Source organism: Silurus aristotelis (genome assembly GCF_946808225.1).
Source record: "Silurus aristotelis genome assembly, chromosome: 8".
NCBI lineage: Eukaryota > Metazoa > Chordata > Actinopteri > Siluriformes > Siluridae > Silurus > Silurus aristotelis.
In genome coordinates this window covers 11,839,742-11,866,591 of record NC_139581.1, presented here as the reverse complement: position 1 = coordinate 11,866,591, position 26,850 = coordinate 11,839,742, and the positions used below count along the sequence as shown (strand labels likewise).

The window sequence follows — 26,850 nt, the reverse complement described above, 5'->3', positions numbered from 1 at the left end:
ATAATTTGAAATACCGATTGTATTTTATTACTCATGTCGATTAAGTCACCCTCTGATAACCTCCAGTGAGCTCCTCCTGTTTTCAGAGCTAAAGTTATGTGATAAAGTAAAGCAAGCCGTTGCCAGAGATACAGATACTCCTACATTTGCATTTGTTGCTGAGCTGTGGCAAGTCACGCTGTTCAGTGGACAAGCGTTATCAATGAGCGATGACTGGTAATAGGTCAGCTGCGCATTGCTTTAAGGCATCTGGGCAACCAGCCTACCTGGGATGTAGCTTTTTCTGATGGTCTTTAGTGAGCATGAAGGATTTAAAAGATACAACTGTTCAATTACATACTAAGAAGATATTTAAAGATCTGTTTAAATTGCCCAGCTCATGATTTATAGAGTTCCACTACACTGCAGAGCCTTTTTATTTTTAGCTTTGCATAGAATTTTTTCTTAAAAGGTCAATCTGTAAAATTTTTCGAGATCAAGGCCCTTAACCTTCAACTGCTCAATTGAATAAATAAGATATTTGTAAGTTTGATAAGAACATCTGTCAAATGCTATACATTTAAATGTACATGGTTTCAATGACAATAAAAGCCACATGACATGATATAAGACGTTGATACAGTACAGGACTAACTATACACCATATTTGCAAAAGTATCACCTGGTCATTAACATGGTATGTGATTTTTGAGCAGTGCATTCCACATTTAGTCCCATTTTTCTCTTTTATTATTCCCTCCACTCTTCTGGGAACATGTTCCAAAAGTTGTAGATTTTGGAGTGTGCTTATGGATATTTGTGTTCATGAGCCACAAGGGTCTTACAAAAGGCAGGTACTGCTGTAGGTGAGGAGACCTGGGGTGCAGTCAGCGTTCCAATTCATCCCAAAGCTGTTCATTAGGAATGAGATCAGAGCTCTATAGCAGTCCACTCAAGATCTTCCTCTCCATGTAAACCATATCTTCAAGAAGCTCAGTATGCACAGGGGCATTGCCATGCTGGAACAGGTTTGGGTTTAAAGGTTTAAGTGAATGCAAACTTATTATAGCGCATCTAAAAAGACGTCCTATACATTTGAGTGCCTCCAGCATTGTGGTAACAGTTTGGAAAAGAACCACATGTAGCAGGAAAAGTCAGGTGTCTCAATACTTTTTGCAATATAGTGTAGCTCTCAATATATCATATTATTGACATGCTTCTTACAATCAAAGAGAGAGTTGACAAGAGGCTGGAGACATGATTAAACTCAGCAAAAAATAATGGCAGCATTTTTTTTACCTTACAGCTTGTGATACTGATAAGATAATCAATAACCCCAACATGCTACCGAACTACTATGGAGGAAATTGATGGATAATTAAAATGCCACTATATTCCACTTAATAAAGGCCATTAGCCATCTCAGCCAACTAAAATGGTTCAGGTATAACAACCCAAAAAGCAATAACAACTGTTCCAGTGGTTATTACTTGTACACATGGTTCATTGGTCATGTTGGTTAATGTATTGAGCCTTGATTCCCTACCAATCCTCTCCCCAAACATTCAATAAATACTATGCAGCAATTATGTGAAAATTACTGAATGATTAATGAGGCATAATGTGTTTGCTTTATATCTGTAGTTTATTGTATCGGTTACTCGTATAGAGGTTGGAACTTTGTAAATCTAAAGTAGGGGAAACAATTATCTTTGATGATCAATGACAAGTTCGTTGTTTAAAAGGCACTCGAACCACCGATCGTCCAAAAACTATGTAAAAATGTTGGCTAAAAGGACGGACGATTACGACGTTCAAGTCTGTCAGTGGCATTTCTCGCTCGTCGCATTACAACCCGTTGGACAACATTTCACATTTGTGCCTGGATAATTTTGTTTTAATTATGTTATTCTCACAAACATGCATTTGATTTACATTTGGAGCAATTAATGACACTCCGAAGCAGAGCGATAAAAACCTAACCCTGACTTAAAAAGCAAATAACCTCGTTCAAGGGGTTTTATGTACAGAATACAAATTGAGCTTTTCTACAACAGCAATATTGTGGAAACCAATATCTCCACTAAACAAGTAGAGGTCGACCGATATGGGTTTTTCCTCTGGCTGGTGTCTATGACAATATTTAGAAATCAAGGCATCCAAAGGCTGATATTTGGTGCCGATTTTCTTTTTTTCCACCTTCTAATCTAATTGAATCTAACAGTTAATTAATTAAACATGATACAAAAAATTGCTTAAATGAAACATTTGCTGAATACCACGAGCCAAATACAAACTACTGCCACCTGCTGATATGGGAGAGTTATTTTCTCTCACGCAGGGGCATAACGTACACGCACGGTTTGTTGACTCACGTGCACCTACCTAATAATTGGCCTAATTTGCAGCACTATCGGCCGATGCCAATTAATTAAACAAATGCCAAAAATCAGCTCAGATCAATCGGTCGACTTCAATTAACAACATATTAAGGTGCAGCCTGGCGTATAACGCTAGGCCATGTGCATCCAACTGGATTTATTTTTTAGCAGAAATACAGTAATAACCACACAGCCCACTTGGTGCCAGTACTGAGAAGTGAGGTGAGGGTGTTTAGCAGTAAATGCAGAGCTCTGACAGGAGAGTATGAGAGCGTCACTGCGGGGAGTATTGACTTACACGACGATAGGCCCATGAAATCAATCTGACTGAAGGCGACCAGGAATGACTGTTCTCCAGACTGGCCTCTCTGATGTGTCTCCTAATGCAGAGACAGGGTGGGTGGTGGTGTAGGACTAATAAAGCTTCATGCTGTTTGATTCAGCTGCACCTACTGCATGGCTCACTTTTCAAAAGTACCATCACTTAAAAAAAAAAAAAGGAGAAAAAAAGGAGAAAAAAAAGGTTCATATTTGGTAAAGGAATATGTTCTCATTCGAAAGCTTTAAGTCTATTAACTATAATCCATCTTAAATTGAGGCAAATATCCAATGGGCATGGTGAGAACCTGTAGATGGCGAGTACAATGATCCATGTGTCATATATATCCTCAGCTCAAGTTCTACTGGCTGCAGGAGAACATTCAGATCTCCCCCAGATCTATATCCACAGGAGACACCAAGATCTACTACAAGTCCCAAATCAGGTCAAGGCAAACACAAAAGCCAAATTTTAGCCTGGATTTTGCAAGACATCATAAGAGCTCAATAGGAGCGGCCTGGTGCTACTGAAACCTATTATGCAAATGCAACCTTATCCTTTTTGTGTTATCAGCATGCTCCTGGTGACAAGAGTGAGAACTCGGCTCAGGCACGGTGAATAGAAACTGCTGTTATTTGAGACACTTTGCTAGCCTTACAGAGAATTTTCTCAGCCATTACCATTTTCTCTCCCTTTATACGACACACGCACACCGAAAGAGAGCGGAATCTACAGAGAGGACGCATTGCTATGGAAACGTTGCTTAGTTCAGCGGTGACCAGAGGGAGAAATGGCACTGGGTTAGGAGAAAGCCTAACAAGATTAATGTTTGCTTCTGACATTTTATGATTTGAGCAGGCACAGATCTGGCCATTACTCTGGTACTGTGGTAGGCTGTAATTTATGAATCCTGTGCTGCCTCTGAGCTACATTCATGCCTCCTCTGGTTGCCGTTCTGTAAATGGCCTTTGGTACAAGAAGCAAAATAGGGGTACAAACACACTGGATATTTGGCAGACGATGATCCAAACATAATGTATGCAAAAACAAATGAGATGCTTTTGCTGTCTGCCTGCTAAAATAAAAGGCGGCTCAGCATCCTGTTTCACAGAAACCACAAAAAGACAGAATTGCGCTAGCCACACCTCACTAAATCCATATCTTCACAGGGTGGATAACATTTTACTTGCTAGTTACCAAGAAAGCTAATTAGCTAGACTCAAAAGTGGTAGCACATGAGGACCTCTGGAGTTTGGCTAGTGTCCATTTTTTCGCCCCGTCAGCAGAATGCATCTTGGTAGATGTGTGTAGTGCAGCAGACAAGGGGATACAGAACGACGAGTAAAACAGTCTCTGCATCTCAACATGCAGAATCAAAAGCAACAAGCAACATCTGAAATATGTAATAAAAATAAAAAAAATAAAAAAAAGATGTTTTTAGTTTAAATAAATCACAAGTAGAATTTATTCTTTTTTTTTTTGCATTTGTAATTGAACCTACAACAAATACTTGGTTTAAAAAAAAAAAAAAAGGAACTTATTGGAAATGGTCATACTTTGTCATTCAACCGGCATTTATAGATTAATCACCAATCCAGATCAAGTGGAAATCAAGCAAAGACGCAAAAACAACCCCAAAGCATAATGTTTCCATCTTTCTCCATTGGGGCGAAAGCATAAAAATCTTTGACTGGTAGTGAAATGTGTTTGGCCAGATCTTCTGATTTGTCCAGTCCTTTATCAGAAAACATGCTGCTCTTTCACCCCTTCACACACCACCCCCACTCAAACACTTCCTCAGGAGAAAAAAAAGCTGAAGAGCTGCATGTGCCCCAATGGTCCCTGGTTTTTTTTGTTTTTTTACATGGCTCATGATGTTTGTGTACTTCGTCTCAGCACCTGTTAGGCATCAGTCCGAGAAAACAGAAGCAAAAAATGTCAGGAAGTCACCCGTAACATGCAAAAATATATATTTTAATAAGTGAACGAAGCATACCAGAAATAATAATAAAAAAATCCAGGAAGTTCGCGACTTACGATGGAGATGTGTTCTGATGACCCTATCATAACTTAGAAATATCGTCAGGTTAAGACAAAGCCTAGCCGACTCAGGAGTCTTAAATCATCATACATCAGCATAAAGTAATATTCTGCAATTTGTTAATAATTGAACAAAGTAGAGTATATAATTTTGCAAAACAAAGCAATTCTCTAGGTTAACGTAAAAACTATACAGTCTATATGTTTGTGCGTTTCAGTGTCTGGCGACGATGATAAAAAGCAAATGAGCTAAAAAAAAATGTAAATAAATCAGGGTTCGAAAAACCAAAAACACAGAAAAAAATATGCACTTTAACACAGGGACAACTGAACTCTGTTGACCGCTGGCAGGAGATGCGCACATCCTGGCAGTGTCCCAAAGTAATTCAAATAAAATTAAAATGCGGTGAAAAAGTTTATTATTTTTACACATTTTTCAAATCGCTCTCGTCATATTAAGATCGAAAAGTCCTAACTCGGGGACTACCTGTACATTAATTATTAATCCAGTACATTCAAGCTGCAGGGCAGACAGTAAAACTCATCTGGACTAAGATGCAGTTCAGTCTCAGCATTCTTTCCCCCCAACCTGCTGTGAGGGTACTAGAGGCTACAACAGAGTCTGAGTAAGGACTGTCTAACTAGAAGGCCACTTTTTACACTGCATATGGAATTTGCCCCATAGTTTTTTTTAACAATTACAAAGGAATAGTAGAAGCAGTGCTCTGGGAAACCCTAACATTTGAACAAAGTTTCGGCTGAGAGTCGGCTGATTGCTAACACAGAAGAACAATGGCCTTATGGCTGAACAAAAGAGCAATGCAATAGTTCTACCAATGGGTTTCAATTCCCATGAGAATGTTTGTCCGAGGACAAAGACACAAATTTCAGTCCATGTGAACTTTATGCTCTCAAAAAATATCGCAAAAATTTTGGACTTTCCACAGAAGGTGAGAATTCTTCAAGTATTTGTGTTCGTTTATGACATTTGACCTCATGAACACGCCCACATCACTTTCATATATAGGGATGTAGTCCTTAAACACCTTGCAAGCTGAGTTTAGCATATTTGTTGCTATTTGTAGGTTTAAAGGAGAACTTACCATATAAACTGCCAAACAGGATAAACATGAACAGTGTGGTATTGCAGGACAGGGGTGTATTGGTACCTCATTGTAGCATGTAGCATAAGCTTTCCTACTGGATGTATATGCAAGATTCCCCTTCTTTTGGCATCTCAGCATCAGTGTATGTTCCCAAGTTGCAGAGCTATTAACCATTTACATTTTAAAGCTACACATTCGGATTTCCTCATCTGTACAATAGTGTCATCAGAATAAGCACATTCATATCCAACTGAATAGTGGACACAGTATGATATGCTTTAGCAAACTACTGTCTCTATGGAGCTGTAGGCCAATCAGCAAGGTGTGTACACAGTGGAAAATATATGGAAATGTTAATATGTTAATATGAAAAAATGTTAATATGAAAAACAGCTTACTGAATGTGCTGATGTCTATTCTAATCACAAGGACCTCTGCTCACGACACTCAGCATGAAGAAATACAGTATATGGACAAACTCATGTGGACGCCTGACAATCAGATTCTTGTGTGCTTTCTGAACATCCCATTCCATAATTATTCTGCATTTGCTGTTATAATAAACTACATTTAACTGGGAAGATGTTCCACTAGATATTAGATTGAGCTCATTCAGCCACAGGAGCTTCACTAAAGACAGACACTAATGTACACTGAGTACAATGAGGTCTGGGGTGCAATTCATCTCAAAGTTGTTCAACATGGTTGAGACCAGATCTCTATAGCAGGCAAATCAAGATCCTCTCTTCCAACCCATGTAAACTGTGTCTTCGTAGAGCTTGGCGTCGTCATGCTGAAAGTGGTTTGGGACGTGTAGTTCAATGCTACAGCATCCAAAGACATGCGACTCCAACTTTGTGGTAACAGTTTAGGCAAGAATCACATGGCTGGAAAAAGTGTCCCATTACTTTTGTCCATATATTGTATTTCACAATTACAAAACTGGGCAGAAGTCAGACTGGGGTAGGCCTAAAGGAACAGACTTTGCATGACAAATCAAATTTCCCATTCTTTGTACACAGTATTGTAAGGCCAATATTAACCTAGTCAGAAAGCAATTATAGACGAACGTGCCTGGTGCTTTATGGGGTCTGGTCACTGTTAAACTGGCCTTATTTTTTTCCCACACGCACCCCCCCCCCCCCCCCCCCCACCAAGGGATCTTTTGTGTGCATATCTGCCCTGTTGAATGTGCATGTCATATACAGTCAATTCCCCTTTAATTCAATGTCCAAAGTACAGAAATGAAATCTGTACGCTCTCCTCAAACAAAACAGCTTTCAAGGCTTTAACTTTCACGCTATCAAATCTTTGAGTCTCTGCTGTAACTCGTGCAGGTCGTAGTACGTGTCGGTGCAGCGCATTCTGGAAATATGGACTCAATATTTGTATGTCTATACTATTTCTGCACACATTTCTCTTATTAAACACTAAAGTCACTGCATTCGCAATGTCCCCCTTTGACATCCGCACTGAAGTTCATAAAAATCTCATGGGAATAACGAACATGGAGCGAAAACTCCAGATTATTTCAAAAGTCCCCAGGTTATTTCTAAATAAGCGTGAGTAACATGTTTTGGGGTGGAGCTCTCCTTCAACAATAAAGAACAGAGATGGTAATTAAAGATTGTACACCTTCATAGGCAATGTAATCTTTGGCAAGAACAAAAGCAGGAATGACTATAAATTAAACCGTTTATTTAACTTCTTTAGAAGGCAATTAATTTTAAACATTAATTTTTTTTTTACTGGTGACAAAAGCAGCCAGTCACCTGAATCATGATCGCATGCAGTTTCATCCAAGACTTTTGAATGAAGCACATGAAGATAACGGCAGCAAAATGTCAGGCTTCATTTGAATGAAAATAATTTTTATTTGCTTAGAGAGATAGGTTGCGGATGCAGGGACACTAAAGACTTCAAACGGATGACGTTCGGTATGTTTAAGCCCTGTGGTTTCCCACATAATCGTCTATGAAGCAGGTTGCTATAGTAATTGAGCTAGATATTTAACCTCTTGCGTGACAGCATTATGCCCAGGTTAAACCCAAAGCTGTCTCGCTATCCTAAGCTTTGTGATAAACCTTTCTAGCAGCAAGCGTGGGGTTCGAGCTGCACTAAGGGTTGTGGCAGTAATGGCCAAGCTTGCAACGAGTTATAAAATCCAAACACGACTTTTACGTCTATTGCAACAGCCATTGCCATTCACAAGAAATATAAATCGTCCCTCCTCGTAACAGCGTTAGGTTAGATGTGGTTCTTAACACCTCCAAAAGGTACATCCATAAAATAACATTTCGAGGAAATGTACAAATCAAAGTAATAATAAAAAAAAAAAAAACGTAAAAGGGCACGTAACAGGGCTGATGGGTATAGCCTTGCAAGACAAAAGAAGATAAGAAATGGTTGTGAGCTCTACAAACTTTACAAGTGGGTTAAACAGCTGGGTTCCTCAAACATCAGGTAAATAATAGTCAAGAGTCTGAATAATCTGGGTCAAAATCTGCCACATACAAATAGGCAAGCAGAGAGTGAAATGAGGAGTGCAGAAGGGGAGGGGGGCAATGAATGGAAAATGTGAATGGCGTCATGCATATTCCACTTGGTTTTTGTAAAAGAGCGTTAACGATGCTGCTAGGCAGTGACGCCTGCGCAACACTGATATCTGGCCTCACTAGTTTCCACTCTAATCTGTCTGAAGAGTAATGGACCAGCGGTGCGTTAATACCAAGCAGCACACTGGGCAACAAGTGCGTCGGTGGAGGGTGGTGGCTGAGTGAGTGTGTAGCTGGAAAAGGTCACGGAAATGAGCTCTGCTAGTATACCATTTTCCCAGCCAGTCCGTCAACAAACATGCCACACAAACCCAATCAACATACACACACTTTAAATAGATCCGCGTGCGAGAACTCTCCACTTAATCGTACCCTGATTGGGACCACGAGATATCTCGCTCTCTGACACACACTCACCTTGTCGAAACCATTAGTGGACAACATGCAGCATAGTTCACAGCTGGAGAGGGACCCTTGACTAAGATTTGAAGAGGAGGGCACGATGCCACATACTTCACACCACAAATTTACTTGGTGTGACTTCCGCTACAGATATTTTATATTTCAACGCTAAAGGAGTCCTTCCTCCTCTGACTAGTAAAGGGTAATCACTATTCTAATCCTGTGGTAAATGTGTGAGGTGCAACCTTTTACAATCAGCACCACATAGATAGCATACACGTTCTTTACCCCTGACGCAAACAGTAAAGAAGGGGACAAGTGGAATTGTGGAATTTACCAAAATGAAGTCAGTGCATTTAACAGGCGGAAAGATTTATGAATGAGTCGAGCAGCAAGTGATAAAATTAACAGAGGGGAAGGTAATGATGAGGTAATGATAATGAGAACAGAGAGAAGAAGGGCATGATAGGATTTGCATGTTCAAGCTATTTTCTCAGTGTTCAGTGAAGCACTGACTGAGCAGAACTCAAGTAAAACGACAAAAAGGAATTGATCGTTTCTTATACAGTGGGAAAACGTTTGCGTTCCCCTTTAAATATATCCAGCATAAATATAAAAGCGCCATCAATCCGTCTTGGTTTCATTCAGTGCCTTCCTTATGACATTGCTCACTACCAGGCCAAGGCTGTGACGCACTGCTTCTCTGGGACCATGAAGCTGCCTTTGCGACGAAAAACATTCACAATAATGCCGGCCAAAATTTTCATTCTGACTGTTTTTACATTCGATAATAAACGTCTGAAGGCTTTAAATCCTCTTTCAAATCATCACCACTGTGTGATGCACAGGGTGTAGGCTTCACGTTATAATAACCGGGTCTAAAAATATCAATTATAAATTACCATTTAAAAACATATAAGCTCCAGTGTACATAAAGGAATGATTCCTTATAATTGTTTTGTTTGCACATCCTTGTGTGTACGTTTGCACATCCTTATGTATGCATGTGCTGCGCAGATAAAACAAAATGTTGCTCCATTATGATTTAGAGATACAGGTAGTCCTCTACTTACGATGGAGATACGTAACGACGACCCGAGCAAAGGTAAAAAATATCGTAAGTCGAAGATGGTGCAATGACTGACAGCCTTTCCTGCATCATGCTGATTTATAATTTTCATTTTCTGCTTTAAACAGATCCAGACCCCCCTTACAAGCAGGAGACATACTTGTGTATGTATCTCTGAAATTGCTGTTTGAGAAAAAAAAAAAAAAAAACAGACAACTTTACTCGGGTATCTCACAGGGCGAGAGATACGCTCATCCCAGCTGCGCGTCCAACGTATCATACATCTTACGCTGCTGCCTGTGTGCGAAACTTTACATATTTATACTAATTTTGTCATATCGCTATCGTCATTGTAAGATAGAAAAATCATAAGTCGAACCACCGTAACTCGGGGACTACCTGTGTATGCTTAGAAGTACATAAAGGAAGGTTTTAAAGTTCTGGGAGATCATAGCCAGACATAAAAGGGTTAAAGTATGACTGAAGTAAAAAATCTGATCTGAAAATGAAGACAGAAATTCAATTTAATTAGTACTATCAAAACATTGGTATGTAAATGCGGTAAACAGCTGATCATATGTGACTGTGACACTGTAACAACCTATCATTTACTATCTTTTCTATTTAAAAGAGGACCAAAAAGTTGTAGTCTAGCATTGGTGGATAATGTAGAACTTGTGGAACAATGTAAAATTCCTCAAACAATAATGAAACATGAGAACCTGAGGATGAAACATGCTGAACTCAAACGGAGTCATTAATCATATCATCTGCAGTCAGACCCTGGCATGCCTACTTGTTGGGCCCCATCTCCGTTGACCATGCTAGGTGGAGGTGGTTGTGGTGTGAGGAGTGCCAGATCTGCGCTGATTAACTGGCCGGACTCCAGTGGAGGGGTGTGTTCAGCCATGACTCCCACATTCAACCTAGAGGAGGCAAAGAATGCACAAAAGTCAAGTCAGTTGTGTACTCGGATGTAAAAGACGTCAGAGCAACTGAATAACGGAACAGTGATGTTGAAATGGTTGGAATTATTGAAGTGTTTTAATCCTGATGAATGTTTTCCCCGTCTATATTCTACAATTCAAGTCCAGTGTGCCTTTCACTTGAAGCAATTAAAGGACCCCTAAAGGTGTGATAAAAACCTAAATCGACACTGATTACATGTCAACAGCCTTCCCCTTAGAAATAATGCACTGAAGAGTCACAAATAGGCAAACAAAAACAGTCACATGACTGAGTTTCCAAATACACCAAGGTAAAATAGCAGAAAATAAACCTAGCGTCTGTGATTATATTTAATCCTAGTCATAGCAAAAAGAATAAATAGAAGCATTCAAACTCTAACCGTGTCGAACCCTTTTCACGATAGTTCATTTACCTTCCTGAGGTCAACCGAGGTAAAACACTGAATAAGCGGCACGTCGAACGTCACACGTTATTCTTCACCCGGTGCACATTTTTAACACAGCTGTGTGTAGTAACCGAGCTTAATTTTAGCCCGACTCATTGTATTTAAGTACCGAGCTGCCTGGGTGACGTGAAACAGCACAAAGAAATCTATTTTATTCTCCCAGTCACATTCCTACCACCACAACCACCACACGCATTCAACGTAACACAAATAAAAGCCCACCAGCCACAGCATGGATCTGATGACTACAAAGCATGAGCGCTCATGCGCACACACACACACACACACACACACACACACACACACACACACACACACACACACACACACACACACACACACACACACACACACACACACACACACACACACACACACACACACACACACACACACACACACACACACACACACTCCTGTGCTCCCTGTGATTGATCAGACTTGCAGTGAATCATAGGCAGGGAGCTAATAAGTAGGAAAAGGCGTGCGTCCTTGAAACTAATTAGTGTCTGGCGCATGCGTTAAAAGAGCTGATCAGCTTAATCAGCCAGCCAGCCAGCCCCATGCTTAAGTGTCATAAGAATGGATTCGACTAAAGGCCTATTTTTGGACTACTTTTGCATGGGGAGGTGGGGTAATGTAATAATTACCTACGTATCTCTGGGAAATTTAGTTCTGTCCAAATCAATCAAGTCTGTGATTTTTTAAGTGATTGCATCTGAAAAGATTACACCGCATTCTACCGCCTGTAAAATGAGCAGGAGAAATAATTCAAGGTAATATATGAACTGATCGAACCGGCATAATAACAAAACACCAGATATCTTTTAAAGGAAAAAGAGTTTTCCGCTTTCCTCTCAGTATGGACACGTCCAGGAAAATGGACTGTAAACAAAACCAAGCTTAAAACACACTAAACAATAAAACATTGATGTTTATATAGACTTGTTATAGACGTGACCCTTTTAGGGGTAAGTTATGAGGTTCCTAAGACGGGCAACAACTTTCCCAATGTGTCCTACTTATTTCGATCATAAGAATGCTTTACAAGCTTCTAATTAACATCCATACACAGTGAAGACGCTTGCATTGTTGTTATTTATGCAGAGTACGTCCAATGCAAACCAGCAACATTCTTCAGAAATATGTAAATTATAAAAGACTTGATTTAGCTAATTGCTTTTCATTAGCCACAAAGTTTAGAGCTCTCAGGAAATCCACGTCAGTCGAGAGAAAAAAGTACACGGAAAGAACAAAGGTCTTAAAGATTGCCTTGTCAGCTCTATTATCAGTGAATCAGCTGTATGAATATGATTGAGAAGTGTGTAGGCGAGTGTGTTCGTAGATCTAAACACGCTTACCCCTTTATCAGATGCTTTTATATCCGAGGCAACTTACAAATAAAGCAAAATACAAACAAAACACAAAGATGTGAAATGAGCTAATGGTGAGATATCCACCACATGATCATAGACATCTGCAGGATGGATGCAGGAAAGAAAAAAACAAAACAAAGAGAAGAATAGGAATCAGCGCAACTACACAAATGCACCATGCAGACAACAGAAATCTGCTGTTTTATGAACATAATCTACAATGGGGTGCTGTGTAATTACTATTGCAACCCCTTAATGCGATTAAATTCCTGCAACAGCTAATTTTAAAGTTTGATTTTATTCCTTACACTACAGTGAATTTCCTAACACGTGCATCATTTAATTAAAGAAGGCCAAGCAGTCTAAACATCTGTGAATGTTACATTTAATGTTTGTTTAATAAGTAGTTCATTCCTGTTATTACTTTCACTATAGCAGCTGTAAGGAGTCTTTCCTTCCCAGCCTCTCCTTTTCCTCCATCAAGACAGAACACTACCACAAAACCATCCTGAAGCCATCTTTTTACCCCAGAGCCATCAAGTACACCAAGAAACACCATCAGTGAATGCTTAGAACTTTTGCACTACACATGTTTATACACTACGTCGTATTTATGCATTCCAACACAATCTATATAATGACTTTGAAAGTGCAGTACCATTATATTAACATTAATGTTTACATTTTTAATACTTATATAAAAATTTTTTTTGCACAATATGGACTAAAACTTGTACCCTGTGCAATGACAGATAGATTTCTTTATTATCTATCCATCCATCCATCCATCCAGTGGTGGATGATGTACCGTTACAAAGCACTGACACTGGAGATTCCTTCTATAAATATTTTACTGTACAGGTAGTTCCCAACTTACGATGGAGATGCGTCCTGTTGACCCCACCGTAACTTGAAAAAAGACTTAAGTCAAGAGAGAGCCTAACCTACCCAGAAGTCTTAAAGAATGATCAGTATGGGGTACTGTACTTTGTTAATTTAACATTACAGTACATTTAGCAAAACAGAGCAATTTCCGGTATCACACTATCAACTATACAGAATATATGTATGTGTCAGTATCCGGTTCACAAGTGGAGGACGGGGCATACACTGCTACATTTCCCTGCCTCGTGAAACTCTAAATATTTTTTTCCGGTTTGTCGCCGGGCTATCGTCATCATAACATCGAAAAATTGTAAGTCCCTCAATACCTAAACAATACTGTAATAGAAAAAGCTCAATAAGCTTTGAATCAAGACCCATTGATTTTAGGAAACTAGATCTCTGTGATTCACCACATTTCACACAGAGGAGGTCAGAATACAATGGTGCTAGAGTGCACAAAGAACAACCTGGCTCTCACTGCCCCTCGTAGCCAAGTGACGTAAGCGATGGGGTGCAGCCTCACCGTCCAAATCTGCTCTCTGAGGAGCAAGAGGCCAGAGTGCGAACACGACTTCTTATTACGACTTGTGGGAAGTGAGAGAAGAGCGAGCGCACTGACAGCCAGGCTCATGTGCTACGCCTCTGAGTCAGCTGCAATTATTTCAAGTGGCGATGACATGAGCTGTCTCCCAACCCCTGTTTGGTCACACGCAAGAGTTTTCGTTTGCAATGTCACAGTACTCAACACCACCCACACAACCATACAATTCCACAATGATAAGGATATTATAGGTCAGCAAGAAAACAGGAACGCAGTGAACGAAAGAGAAAGAGAGCGAGAGAGAGAGACAGAGAAAATGGTTAATAGTGTGCAGGTGCTACTAAACCAGAGAAGCAAACACCCAGCTGGGCGTCATTTGGACCTACATGTTATCTGTGTTTAAGTAACGCTGTCAAATTGTTAACAGACCTGAGTTACCACTTCAAAGAGGCTCATGAGGAAGAAGGCTGCCAGCACTTCCCTAACTAGCCTGGTGCTGCTGGCTTGCAACAAGGCAAAGGCGGCAATGACAAATGATCTACACAGGGAGAAAAGTTGTTTCTAATTAAACTCTAAACAAAAGATTAAATGCTTTTATACAAGTACAGTCTTAAGGTGAAAAAATCTAATCTTTGCCTATTACTTAGAAAACTATAAATATATATACACACACATATATATATATATATATATATATATAAAAATCCATCATCTAAAGATTTTTTTTTTTGCCCATCAAACAATTTATATATACAGTGGATAGTTTGCAACTTTTCATTTGGAACTAAGAGTAACTCGCCAAAAATCTGATAGTTCGCGAGAAGCCACGAGTGGCTCGGAAGTTTGGAGGAACATTTCAAAACAGAGTTTATACTAATAAATGAAACAAAAATCTATTTTATTATTGTATTATTCATTTTAAGTAGTAAATAAAACATTTACAAGTTATTCACAATATTTGTTGAGTTTGCAGTAAAGTACATGTACAATTCCCCTTGAAAAAGGAACAATCAAAACCTCACCATTTTTTGTTACTCACGAGGGGTCATAGAACGTAAGCCTCGAGGTTGCACTTTGTGTGTATGTGTATGTATGTATGTATGTATGTATGTATGTATGTACGCACACACACAGTAGGCAAATCTCAAATAATGACATTAAACTAATCACGTTATTTTTACGTGTACTATGAGGCCAAATGAACACTAAATGGACAAAAGTATTAGGACTCCTGACTCCAGCCATATGTGGTTCTTCCATAAACTGTTACCACAAAGTCAAAGATGTGCAATTGTACAGAATGTCTTTGGATGTGGTAACAAAGTTCCCTTTACTTAAACTAGGAGACCCAAACATGTTCCAGCAAAACAATGCCCCTGTGCACAAAGCCAGCTGCATGAAGATATGGTTGGAGTGGAAGATTTTGAGTGGCTCAGCTGTAGAGCTCTGACCTCAACCCTATTGTATGCCTGAATTGGAATGCGATCTGCCTCCATGGCCTCCTCACCCTGCATCAAAACATGAGAAAAAATTAGCACAACCACGCTTCAAATTATATTCAGAGAAAAGCAAATAGGGATTAAAGGTGAAATGCGATGTTCAACAGCACATACAAATCTTAAACAGGTATTCACAAGACTTTAGTCTATATAATGTATGTAGACACTTGCACATTACAGCCAAATGTGGTTCTTTTTTGGAAGTTTGTAGTAAAATATCTCTAAATGCTGTAACAATAAAATTTTACTTAATTGGAAGTAAGAAACCTAAACCAGTCCCAACATGACAATGTACCTGTCCACAAAATGAGGATCTAGAGAGATGCTTTCACAAAATTGGAAGGGATAAACGAATAGCCGCTGAACTCAATCACACTGCACCTTTTTAATAAATAAAACACTGACTGCACAACACTTCAATGCCTGATCTCAGTAAATATCTTGTGGCTGAATATGCACATATCCCACAAAAGTCACAGTAAGCTAGAAACGAGAGACTTACGGATAGTGAAAAATTATTAACTACATTCCACCATCATTTGAAATTAGTTACTCATATTTCTTTCAAATCCTGCTCCAAAGATCACGGCTGGTTATCTGCACGTCACATTTACGCTGATTTTAGTTGAATCATGGCCCCATAACAATATGTAAACCTTGCCTTGCCTTGTTGATGCCAGAGGTCAGAGGAGAATGGCCAGACTGGTTTGAGCTGATAGAAAGGCAACAGTAACTCAAATAGCCACTTGTTACAACCGAGGTATGCAGAAGAGCATCTCTGAACGCACATGGTGAACCTTGAGGTGGCTGGGCTACAGCAGCAGAAGACCACACCGGGTGCCACTCCTGACAGCTAAGAACAGGAAACTGGGGCTACAAATCGCACAGGACAAAAGAAGATTGAAAAAACATTGCCTGGTCTGAGGAGTCTCCATTTCTGCTGCGGCATTCGGATGGTAGGGTCAGAATTTGGCATCAACAACATAAAAGCATGGATCCATCCTGCCTTGTATCAATTCAGGCTGGTTGTGGTGGTGTTATGGTGTGGGGGATATTTTCTTGACACACTTTGGGCCAATTAGTACCAATTGAGCATTGTGTCAACACCACAGCCTACCTGAGTATTGTTGCTGACCATGTCCATCCCTTTATGACCACAGTGTATCTCTGATGGCTACTTCCAGCAGGATAACGCGCCATGTCAAAGCGCGAATCATCTCAGACTGGTTACTTGAACATGACAATGAGTTCACTGTACTCAAATGGTCTCCACAGTCACCAGATCTCAATCCAATAGCACACATTTGGGATGTGGTGGAACAGGAGATTCACATCATGGATGTGCAGTCGACAAATCTGCAGCCACTGTGTGATGCTATCACGTCAATATGGACCAAAATCTCTGAGGAATGTTTCCAGTACCTTGTTGAATCTATGCCACAAAGGATTAAGGCAGTTCTAAAGGCAAAAGGGGGTCCAACCCGGTACTAGTAAGGTGTACCTAATAAAGTGGCCGGTGAGTGTATGTATATATATATATATATATATATATATATATATATATATATATATATATATATATATATATATATATATATATATATAGAAACCAGTTGGCATTTCATTCACCTAATTCTGAACCTGATTATTTACACAGTACAACGAGGGAAAATTTAAAGGCTACTTTAAGGACTTTCCCCAGGTTTCTGTGGTCCAGTCAAGTCAAGAAACTTTTATTTTTTTACTATTTTACGGTCATTTCTTTCATACACAGTGAAAATCCCTAAACATGCCTCTAGGACACTGGTGCTACACTTAACAACGTAACGCTACATCAAGTGGAAGATACTGTTCTTTTGAAAGCACATTAAAAAGGGCGAACCCTGTATTTAAAATAAGCTTTCTAATTTTCTAATCAACAGCAAAAAACTGCAGTAAAAACAACTGCAGTAAAAAGTCAGGCTACCCACATCCCTACAACAGCCGTTTGACTGAACTTTATCCAATCTCAACACACACACAACTTCCTTCCCAATTTTTTTTTTTTTGTTGTTGTTTTACAGAAATTATGCTGAAACTACATGACATGAGAAAAGAAAAAAACTAATGCTAGGTGGGTGGGGAAATAGAAAATGGGAAAACAAGAATGAAATATGAATAGAGATGACCCATGAACACATCTGTTCAACTGACAAGAGAAGAACGAGAGAAAAAAAAAATAATCCCTCGATGGGAACAAGCAAAATTTCTCAAGCAAAAAATCCTGCCCTTAAAATGCACAAAAGTACATACAAAAAAATAATCCATATAAATTCACACTGTTTAAATTTAGAAATAAACTAAAAATATTAAATATATATGTTTATAAAATTTTATATTTTAAATTTAAGTGCAATGTGAGTTATATCACCTACCTACATCCATCTGATCAGTGAAGCCGGAAATAAAAATGATAAAATAAAATGTATAAAGTGACTTCCAGGGTCAGCCAGATAAGTTCAGCTATGCCTATTCAATTATTGTATTATTTTTTCTATTCACATAAGCTATAAGGAAGAACATTATCATTGATTTGACAGTACTGTCATTAAAATAATACTACACTCTAATCCCATGTGAAATAATGGACAGTGACAGAAAAGTAGACTTACCAGAACTACAACACTGCACTGCTTTCTTCACTTTATTATTAGGTTTTCGGTTTCATTGATTCAACACTCAGTGCACTGTGGTTTCTCACTACACAGTTTCAGTACCTTTCCGATCATTATGCTCTGTACACCTGGTCCTGCACTACAGCCGTTTGAATTTTGTGTACACAGACCGAACCTGGACTGTCAAACTCAGAAACATAAAGAAAAGGCACATTGCACACCACATACACAACAGCACAAACGTCTGTTCCAATATGCCTGATTCTAACCAATTCAAAGCAAAGGTAACTAGAAGAATAAGCAGAGGTGTAGCATCAAAGAACTCCAGAATCATGCACAGCTGGACAAATAAATCCATTAGTGAACACACAGAGCGAGTAAAAGCTGAAATGTACTGCCCTCAATCACATCACTGGCAAAATATATTAATCAGCAGGCACCTCGTTAGGTTTGCATTGCACTTCATGTTGATTGGAGTCAAACTTCTTGATTCCAACAGCTTAATTTGAGCGTATAAATCAATACGTGAAGTAAATATTCCTCTACCGCCAGCATTATCACCTTTCAGCCGATGTATGTAGTGCAGCAGGTGTGATTCAGACCATTATCATTGCACTAATGCGCATTCAGTTGGATATTAAAATTATATATATATATATATATATATATATATATATATATATATATATATATATATATATATATATATATACATACATACATACACACATACATATATATACACATATATATATACACACACACACACACACACACACACACACACACACACACACACACCTTGACCTACGAGTTTAATTCGTTCCGTGGCTTAGCTCGTATCTGAATTTGCTCGCACATCAAATCAATTTTCCCCATTGAAAATACTTTAAATGGTATTAATTCATAGCCCGGATAAATTGGGGAGGGTTGCGTTAGGAAGGGCATCCAGCGTAAAACATGTGCCAAATCAAACGTGCGGAGGATCCGCTGTGGCGACCCCTAACGGGAGAAGCCGAAAAGAAAGAATCCGTTTCATGTTATTAAATTGGTTATTATGTTATTATTAAAATACATTTCTAAATAACAAATCTTGTATAAAAACATAATAGAAAGAGTATGTAAAGATATAAGGATTTATACAGTGTATTTACCTTGAAGATGAGACGACTTGAGCTAACAGACGCCGGCGGAGGGGGGCGGGGGGCAGGGGGGGGAGGCGATAAGCGGCAGAAGAGGGAAAACAGGATTTTTTTGCTACTCTCTCTATCACTCCTGTACACTACGTATCCCTAAAGTTTAAATTTTTTACTTTTTCTTTTTTGCTTATCTTAATTTTCGTCACAGTCTTCGCTTTCTGGCTTCGTTTCGCCATCTAGCAACGACGTCTCGAGCTCGTACCTCAATTTTTTGCTCGCGTAACAAAGCAAAAAAATAAATCAATCGACCGAGTGACCGCTCGTATCTCAGAAAACTCGTACAATAATGCACTCGTAGGTCATGGCAACACTGTATATTATAAAAAATAAAAAATTGTTTGCAGGTCATTAAAAATGGGGGAATTATTTCTACTCGTCCACTGGTAAATATGAAATTAAAGCTAACGGCTTGTTCTGAGCTGAGGGCTTGTGATTAGCTCCCCTCTATACAATATTACAACTAGAGTTCAACCGATAGTGGATTTTACCGATACCGATAGCTAGGTTGGATTGTATTCACCGATACCCAATTGAGTACAGTTTTTAAATTGGATAGTGGATATAAAAAAATTATAAAATAAAAAACACCATGTAAAATAGTACTGAACTTTACATAAATATAAAAATTTTATAATAATTAGTACTAGTCATGAAAATGTGCTAAAGGAAATAAATATGAATATATGCATTAATAAATATAATTATATAATTAATAAATAATAAATATATCAAATATAATATAGCGCTCTCTGTGCAGCGTGCAGCCTCATGTGTTAAAAAAAAAACAGCTTGTGGCTTTAGTAATTCGCCTCTAGAATTTCATCTGCTCTTGTAAAAACACTGTATGCATTTTTGCCGATAGCTGATAGTTCCAGCAATTAATCAGTCAACCTCTAATTACAACTGCGGTACATTTGCTATAAATAGATGTAACTCATTTCTCCAAATGGCATACGAGAATTTTACAGCTGCATAAGCTGACAACCTCACAATATTCTGCACATCTGGGACAGTCTATGGGCACATGCAGCACCACCACTCCTATTAGCCTTTGAGGGTAAATGCTTTTATTTAATTCCAGTGTTACATGACATCCAAGTTCATATTGACAGGAAAATTTTCCATTCCATACACGATATCTAAACACGTCATGTTAAATTTGCCACAGAATGCAAATGAACAGCATACGCGTACAACCCTGATGTACATATACAGTGAGGAAAATAAGTATTTGAACACCCTGCTATTTTGCAAGTTCTCCCACTTAGAAATCATGGAGGGGTCTGAAATTGTCATCGTGGGTGCATGTCCACTGAGAGAGACATAATCTAAAAACAAAAATCCAGAAATCACAATGTATTATTTTTAAACTATTTATTTGTATGATACAGCTGCAAATAAGTATTTGAACACCTGTCTATCAGCTAGAATTCTGACCCTCAAAGACCTGTTAGTCTGCCTTTAAAATGTCCACCTCCACTACATTTATTATCCTAAATTAGATGCACCTGTTTGAGGTCGTTAGCTGCATAAAGACACCTGTCCACCCCATACAATCAGTAAGAATCCAACTACTAACATGGCCAAGACCAAAGAGCTGTCCAAAGACACTAGAGACAAAATTGTACACCTCCACAAGGCTGGAAAGGGCTACGGGGAAATTGCTAAGCAGCTTGGTGAAAAAAGGTCCACTGTTGGAGCAATCTTTAGAAAATGGAAGAAGCTAAACATGACCGTCAATCTCCCTCGGACTGGGCCTCCATGCAAGATCTCACCTCGTGGGGTCTCAATGATCCTAAGGAAGGTAAGAAATCAGCCCAGAACTACACGGAAGGAGCTGGTCAATGACCTGAAAAGAGCTGGGACCACCGTTTCCAAGGTTACTGTTGGTAATACACTAAGACGTCATGGTTTGAAATCATGCATGGCACGGAAGGTTCCCCTGCTTAAACCAGCACATGTCCAGGCACGTCTTAAGTTTGCCAATGACCATTTGGATGATCCAGAGGAGTCATGGGAAAAAGTCATGTGGTCAGATGAGACTAAAATAGAACTTTTAAGTCATAATTCCACTAAACGTGTTTGGAGGAAGAAGAAGAATGAGTACAATCCCAAGAACACCATCCCTACTGTGAAGCATGGGGGTGGTAGCATCATGCTTTGGGGGTGTTTTTCTGCACATGGAACAGGGCCACTGCACTGTATTAAGGAGAAGATGACCGGGGCCATGTATTGCGAGATTTTGGGGAAAAACCTCCTACCCTCAGTTAGAGCATTGAAGATGGGTCGAGGCGGGGTCTTCCAACATGACAATGACCCGAAGCACACAGCCAGGATAACCAAGGAGTGGCTCTGTAAGAAGCATATCAAGGTTCTGGCATGGCCTAGCCAGTCTCCAGACCTAAACCCAGTAGAGAATCTTTGGAGGGAGCTCAAACTCCGTGTTTCTCAGCAACAGGCCAGAAACCTGACTGATCTAGAGAAGATCTGTGTGGAGGAGTGGGCTAAAATCCCTCCTGCAGTGTGTGCAAACCTGGTGAAAAACTACAGGAAACGTTTGCCCTCTGTAATTGCAAACAAATGCTACTGTACCAAATATTAACATTGACTTTCTCAGGTGTTCAAATACTTATTTGCAGCTGTATCATACAAATAAATAGTTAAAAAATCATACATTTTGATTTCTGGTTTTTTTTTTTTAGATTATGTCTCTCACAGTGGACATGCACCTACGATGACAATTTCAGACCCCTCCATGATTTCTAAGTGGGAGAACTTGCAAAATAGCAGGGTGTTCAAATACTTATTTTCCTCACTATAACTAACTAGCGTTTTATCTACATTGACACAATAAATGTGCCATTTAAAATCTGCTTGCAAAATAAACATGACCATGGCAGGACTGGAAGATTGGCTGGTTTTGGAGAGGGAGGGGTCGGCCTTGTGGTGTATTTTTGAGCAGTGACAAATCATTTTAACTGTGGCTATCAAGAGTCATGGAAAAATAAGGAGAATCAACAAAAGAGTACAGTTAGCTCTGTATTATCTTTTAAAGAAACTAAGGAGGAGCCATAAATATGAAAAACATATGGGTTTTGTGCAGGGCAGTTCGTTGGTAATCTATCTTGCTTGCCAACTTTGCCAAGGTGATTATTAGCAAGCTGGCCAGCTTAACGGTCATGGGAAAAAAACGTTGAAGAAAAAAAAAAATAATGTGCAGGCTGGTCATAGAGGCTTATTCCACACTTCTGCATAGAAGTATGACAAAGTGGTTTTTCTGAGGTCACAGCAGTTGTGCCATCGGTCTATGATGTGATGAAATACATTGTAATAAGTGCAATTATTATTTTTTTTTTTTGCAAAAGTTAAAAAAATTTCCTTTGAGTCTGCTAGCTTTGTCCCTCATCACTGCATAACCAGTGTAAAGAAACAAGGCAATAGAACTTTGTCATGGCAGTGAAGCTTAACATGAGCTCAAAAGTTTCACAAGCACCTCTTTTCTCCTGACAAAGAAACAAAAATGCAAGTGAGGGAACATGAGGAATAGGACATGGTGGTTCCATTTGCGTTGTTGTGTTTCAGCTTTAATGCACTGCAACAAATGTTAGCTTTTGTACATTTTTCTCATGTCACAGACCGGTCAAGCTTTAACAGTTGCATAGCCTACACTAGTCTAAATGTTGGTTAGCCACAAAAGCAGCACCTTCGTTTCTATATTCCGAAGGCGCTTACACCGCAGTTAGTCATGCGAAATATACTAAGATACACAAAATTCATAAAAATTAATTACTTAATACTGAATAACTTTGAAGTAGTTGGGAGAGTTAGTGTGTGTGTGTGTGTGTATTTAGTGTATGTAGTGTAGTTCACGTGAGCCATTTAATTTTATCATGTCAGCAAAAAAGATGCTCCTGACAGCACTTTTTCCTGTTGAGGAGAAAGAAGGAAAGGAAAAAGAAAAAAAAGAAAAGCATAAAAAAAAAAAAAAACATGAACCTTTATAGATGCAACATCACACAGACAGTGTGCTTTTTTTCACATATACTGCAAAGCTTTGTAAACTTGTGTTAACATTTTACATGAATGTGATAAAAAAAAACAAAAAACTAAAAATTATCATTAATTCATGAGACCAACCAAATTGATCAAGCTTGCGTCTTTCACTATGCCACTGTTCAACGTTATATATGAAGTGTGACATTCACTGAAGGAAGGTGATTTCTTCCTTCAGTGAATGTCACACTTCATATATAACGTTGAACAGTGGCATAGTGAAAGACGCAAGCTTGATCAATTCGAAATTAAAAATGATGCTGCTCATTTTGCTCATGCTTGCTTTAAAGATCATAAACGCTACAGAGCAACTTTAACAACGCTACAGCTGACGCTACAGATACTTACTTCTCTAGTAAGTAACTTCTAGACCAACTAGGGCCTACAAGCATAAATCTGGCCCACCATGTCTAAAAGAGGTGTCATTTGAGGGAAAAAAGAACAAAAAAAAACTACAAGATTTTAAATAATAAACATGTTCGTGTCTCCCTTTAGACGTCAGCTGTAGCGTTGTTAAAGTTGCTCTGTAGCGTTTATGATCTTTAAAGCAAACATGAGCAAAATGAGCAGCATCATTTTGATAAAATGTTTATTGTTTCTTTAGAGCTGAGGCATTAAAAAAAAGGCATGTTAAAAGGCCAACTATTCAGGCTGAAAACAAATATCTGAGCAAGACTTAGGCAATAGTTTTCCCTGGAGCTGAAACAATATGGAGATCAACATCAGGTACATACACAGTCATCAGTATCAATAACACAAGCGTTGGTGAAGCTAATGCTGTAGCATTATACTAATCCAATCTATGTCTTTGTGGAATTGGATACATAAATGATTCACATTAACCTGCATAATATTTGTCAATGCAAGGCTTGATTCTCATTATTTGTCATTAAAAATGAGCACACTTCAAACAGTGAGGACCAACCTGTCTCCACTTTAACTTCACCTGCTCACACCCCAACACACCAAGCCCATGAGGTTAGGCATCATTAATCTCACTCCTGCAGACGTGGCGATGCAGCTGAAGTTCTCATCACAATCCGGCTACTGGCCAAATCGTGGCCTGCTTATATTCAGAAGGATTAAGTGCAACCCAATCTGCCATGCATACACAAAAGCCTATTGCTCTACACACAATGTGGAGACTCAGAAAAGAAACAAACGGACACTGTGTTGGTCGGAGCACAAGTATGTGGCAAAGCGGTGAGGCGTTACACCAGCAGCAGAGCAGAACAGACACAAAAGGCTAAAAGGTCAAATAACTTCGTTATACAAGGTTTCAGCTGTGAAAATTGAAGCGAGTGAAAATGATGCACTGATATAAAATATCTGGGGTATAAAAATGCCCAAATTGCTCACATAGTATTTAAGTCTTGGAAATATGAACCTCCTGCGTGTAATATTATTATTCATTTTTTTGGTCGCCAAAAATACAATGGTCGCTTTAAATATTTTTTGGTCTTGAGTTTAAAACCTCAGAGATCTAGGCAGCGCAACAGTGCGTTCTCGTAAAACATGATTCAAGCCTGATTTATGTGAGCTGACTGATCAGAATTGCGAAAACAAGTTGCTGATAAGATCATCCAAAACAAGGATCAAGAGACAAATTTGTTTTGGTTGCTTTTGTGATTTGTAAGAACGCACGATCCTGTCTGCCTTTGCAATAAAAAAAAAAAAAACAACACAACGGGAAAAAAAAAAATATATATATATATATATATAATTAAACTGGATTAGTTAAACATGCCCCACCAAGATCTGTGCAGTGTATGACTTATTCTGAAGCTTCTTTCGCAACTAAAAGTCCGAAGCGACCATGAGTTGTGTTATTAGTTCATGTGTTATTTCTACTGTACAAGCACACGAAAACTTGTTTACAACAGGAGTTCCTTTGACTTGTATTTTCACTATCGAAATCTGTTTAAAGGGATTGTCCCACTGTTTCACAATCATCTAATGGACTTGTGAAAGTGTAGTGTCATGTCTGAAGAAAAAAAAAAAAACAGTACATTTATATAACAAAGTGGAAAGTTCAATGCACATACAGACAAGCATGAACACAGAGGGCATGACACTTGAGCCAAACACTTTGGTTTTCCATCTAAAACCTTAAACGAGGGATTAAAACTGACTCATGCAACAGGCAGGTTTATAATTCATCTCTTTATTTCTTTTATCGTGTCCTGGAAGATTAAGTTTATGAATGAAACTGAGGGGGAAAGGATGCCTGAATGCACGCAGGCTGCAGTCCTGTTAGTTTAGAGTGGATAGCAGGCACTTATGCGAGCAGAGTTAAATGGATCCCAGATAAACGTTGACGTGTGCACTTTACAGATCCATGTCCAGTTAGCTAGCCTGCTAGATTTCCACTGACACCTGGTTCCTGGTGGTGCAACTGGGCTAGCAAGCGAGCTCCATCGTGTCGTCTGAATCTAACGAGTTTGCTTTAGGGGTCGTTTTCAACACTATTATCAGTATATATATATATATATATATATATATATATATATACACGTGCGCGTGTGTGTGTGTGTGAGGTGCTAGCTCGCTAACGCCGAGTTTCTACTCACTCGCTGCAGTTGTTCCTCCTCGTTCCGCTTCTTTCGCCAAACGGGTTCTGTATTCTGTGAGCAGGCTTCGTTGTTTGGTGTTTTTATATTAAAATAAAACTCTCTCAGAAACCTTATATCGCTTGACCGAAACTGTTAGACGAGAACAGCCGACGAGCTACTAGCAGCTAGCGTCTATATCTACGTGTCCCACTGCTATTAGCTAAAGCCTTCCACTATATAAAACAACCCGAGTTAAACACACAGACTCGCTACGTTGCTCGACGAGCTTTAAAACATCCCTGACTTCCAGCACAACACATAGCGGACGTGTTTTCCTTACGAGAGAAGGTTAAACGACACGTTGTGGTTGTCTCCAAACTGTTCCTCCACTTCTGCAGCTCAGCCTCCAGCTGAACGGGAGCTCGGCTCTTTAACCGTTTGGACGCCCGCCATTATGCTGCTCACTCAGGAATGTACACAATCCCCTTGCGCATGCGTATCAGCGCCCTGAGGCTCGGACACGCAGCTCTTCAGATGGCCCTGGTGTTGCATAAGTCACAATTCTTTGCATAAGTCTTTGCTTCTGGGATTTTTCTTTTTATTTATTTTTTTATTTTTTTTGCACAATACATGATAATATATAAAGTCTCAGTACTAAATTCACGTAGAAGGCTGCAAATATAGTGCAGCTCAAGTCTTCAATAGTAGAGTAGTCATCATCATCATAATCATCATCATAATATCATATCATATATTAAACTTTTCAGTCATGTTTAGTTTCCGCTTTATCCTGCTCAGGGTTCTGGTGGATCCGGAGTCTTTCCCA

The 26,850-nt window shown here is 39.1% G+C and overlaps 1 protein-coding gene across 6 annotated transcripts in view; it reads right to left on the bottom strand.

Annotated features, from left to right (window-relative positions):
• The window catches only part of fndc3a (fibronectin type III domain containing 3A), a 68,230-nt gene extending 41,674 nt beyond the window's left edge, over positions 1-26,556 (bottom strand). For 2 of the 6 annotated variants that reach the window (XM_083548362.1, XM_083548366.1), the window contains exons 1-2: positions 26,043-26,556; positions 10,574-10,777 (exon numbers count right to left, since the gene is read on the bottom strand). In XM_083548362.1, coding sequence (XP_083404488.1) covers positions 10,574-10,609 — 36 coding nt within the window. In that variant the 5' untranslated portion in view covers positions 10,610-10,777; positions 26,043-26,556. Of the gene's footprint in view, positions 1-10,573; positions 11,527-11,653; positions 13,174-26,042 lie in introns of those variants that run through there. The other 4 variants (XM_083548357.1, XM_083548363.1, XM_083548359.1 and 1 more) reach the window with 3 other exon arrangements.
• Positions 26,557-26,850: the final 294 nt, after the last annotated feature.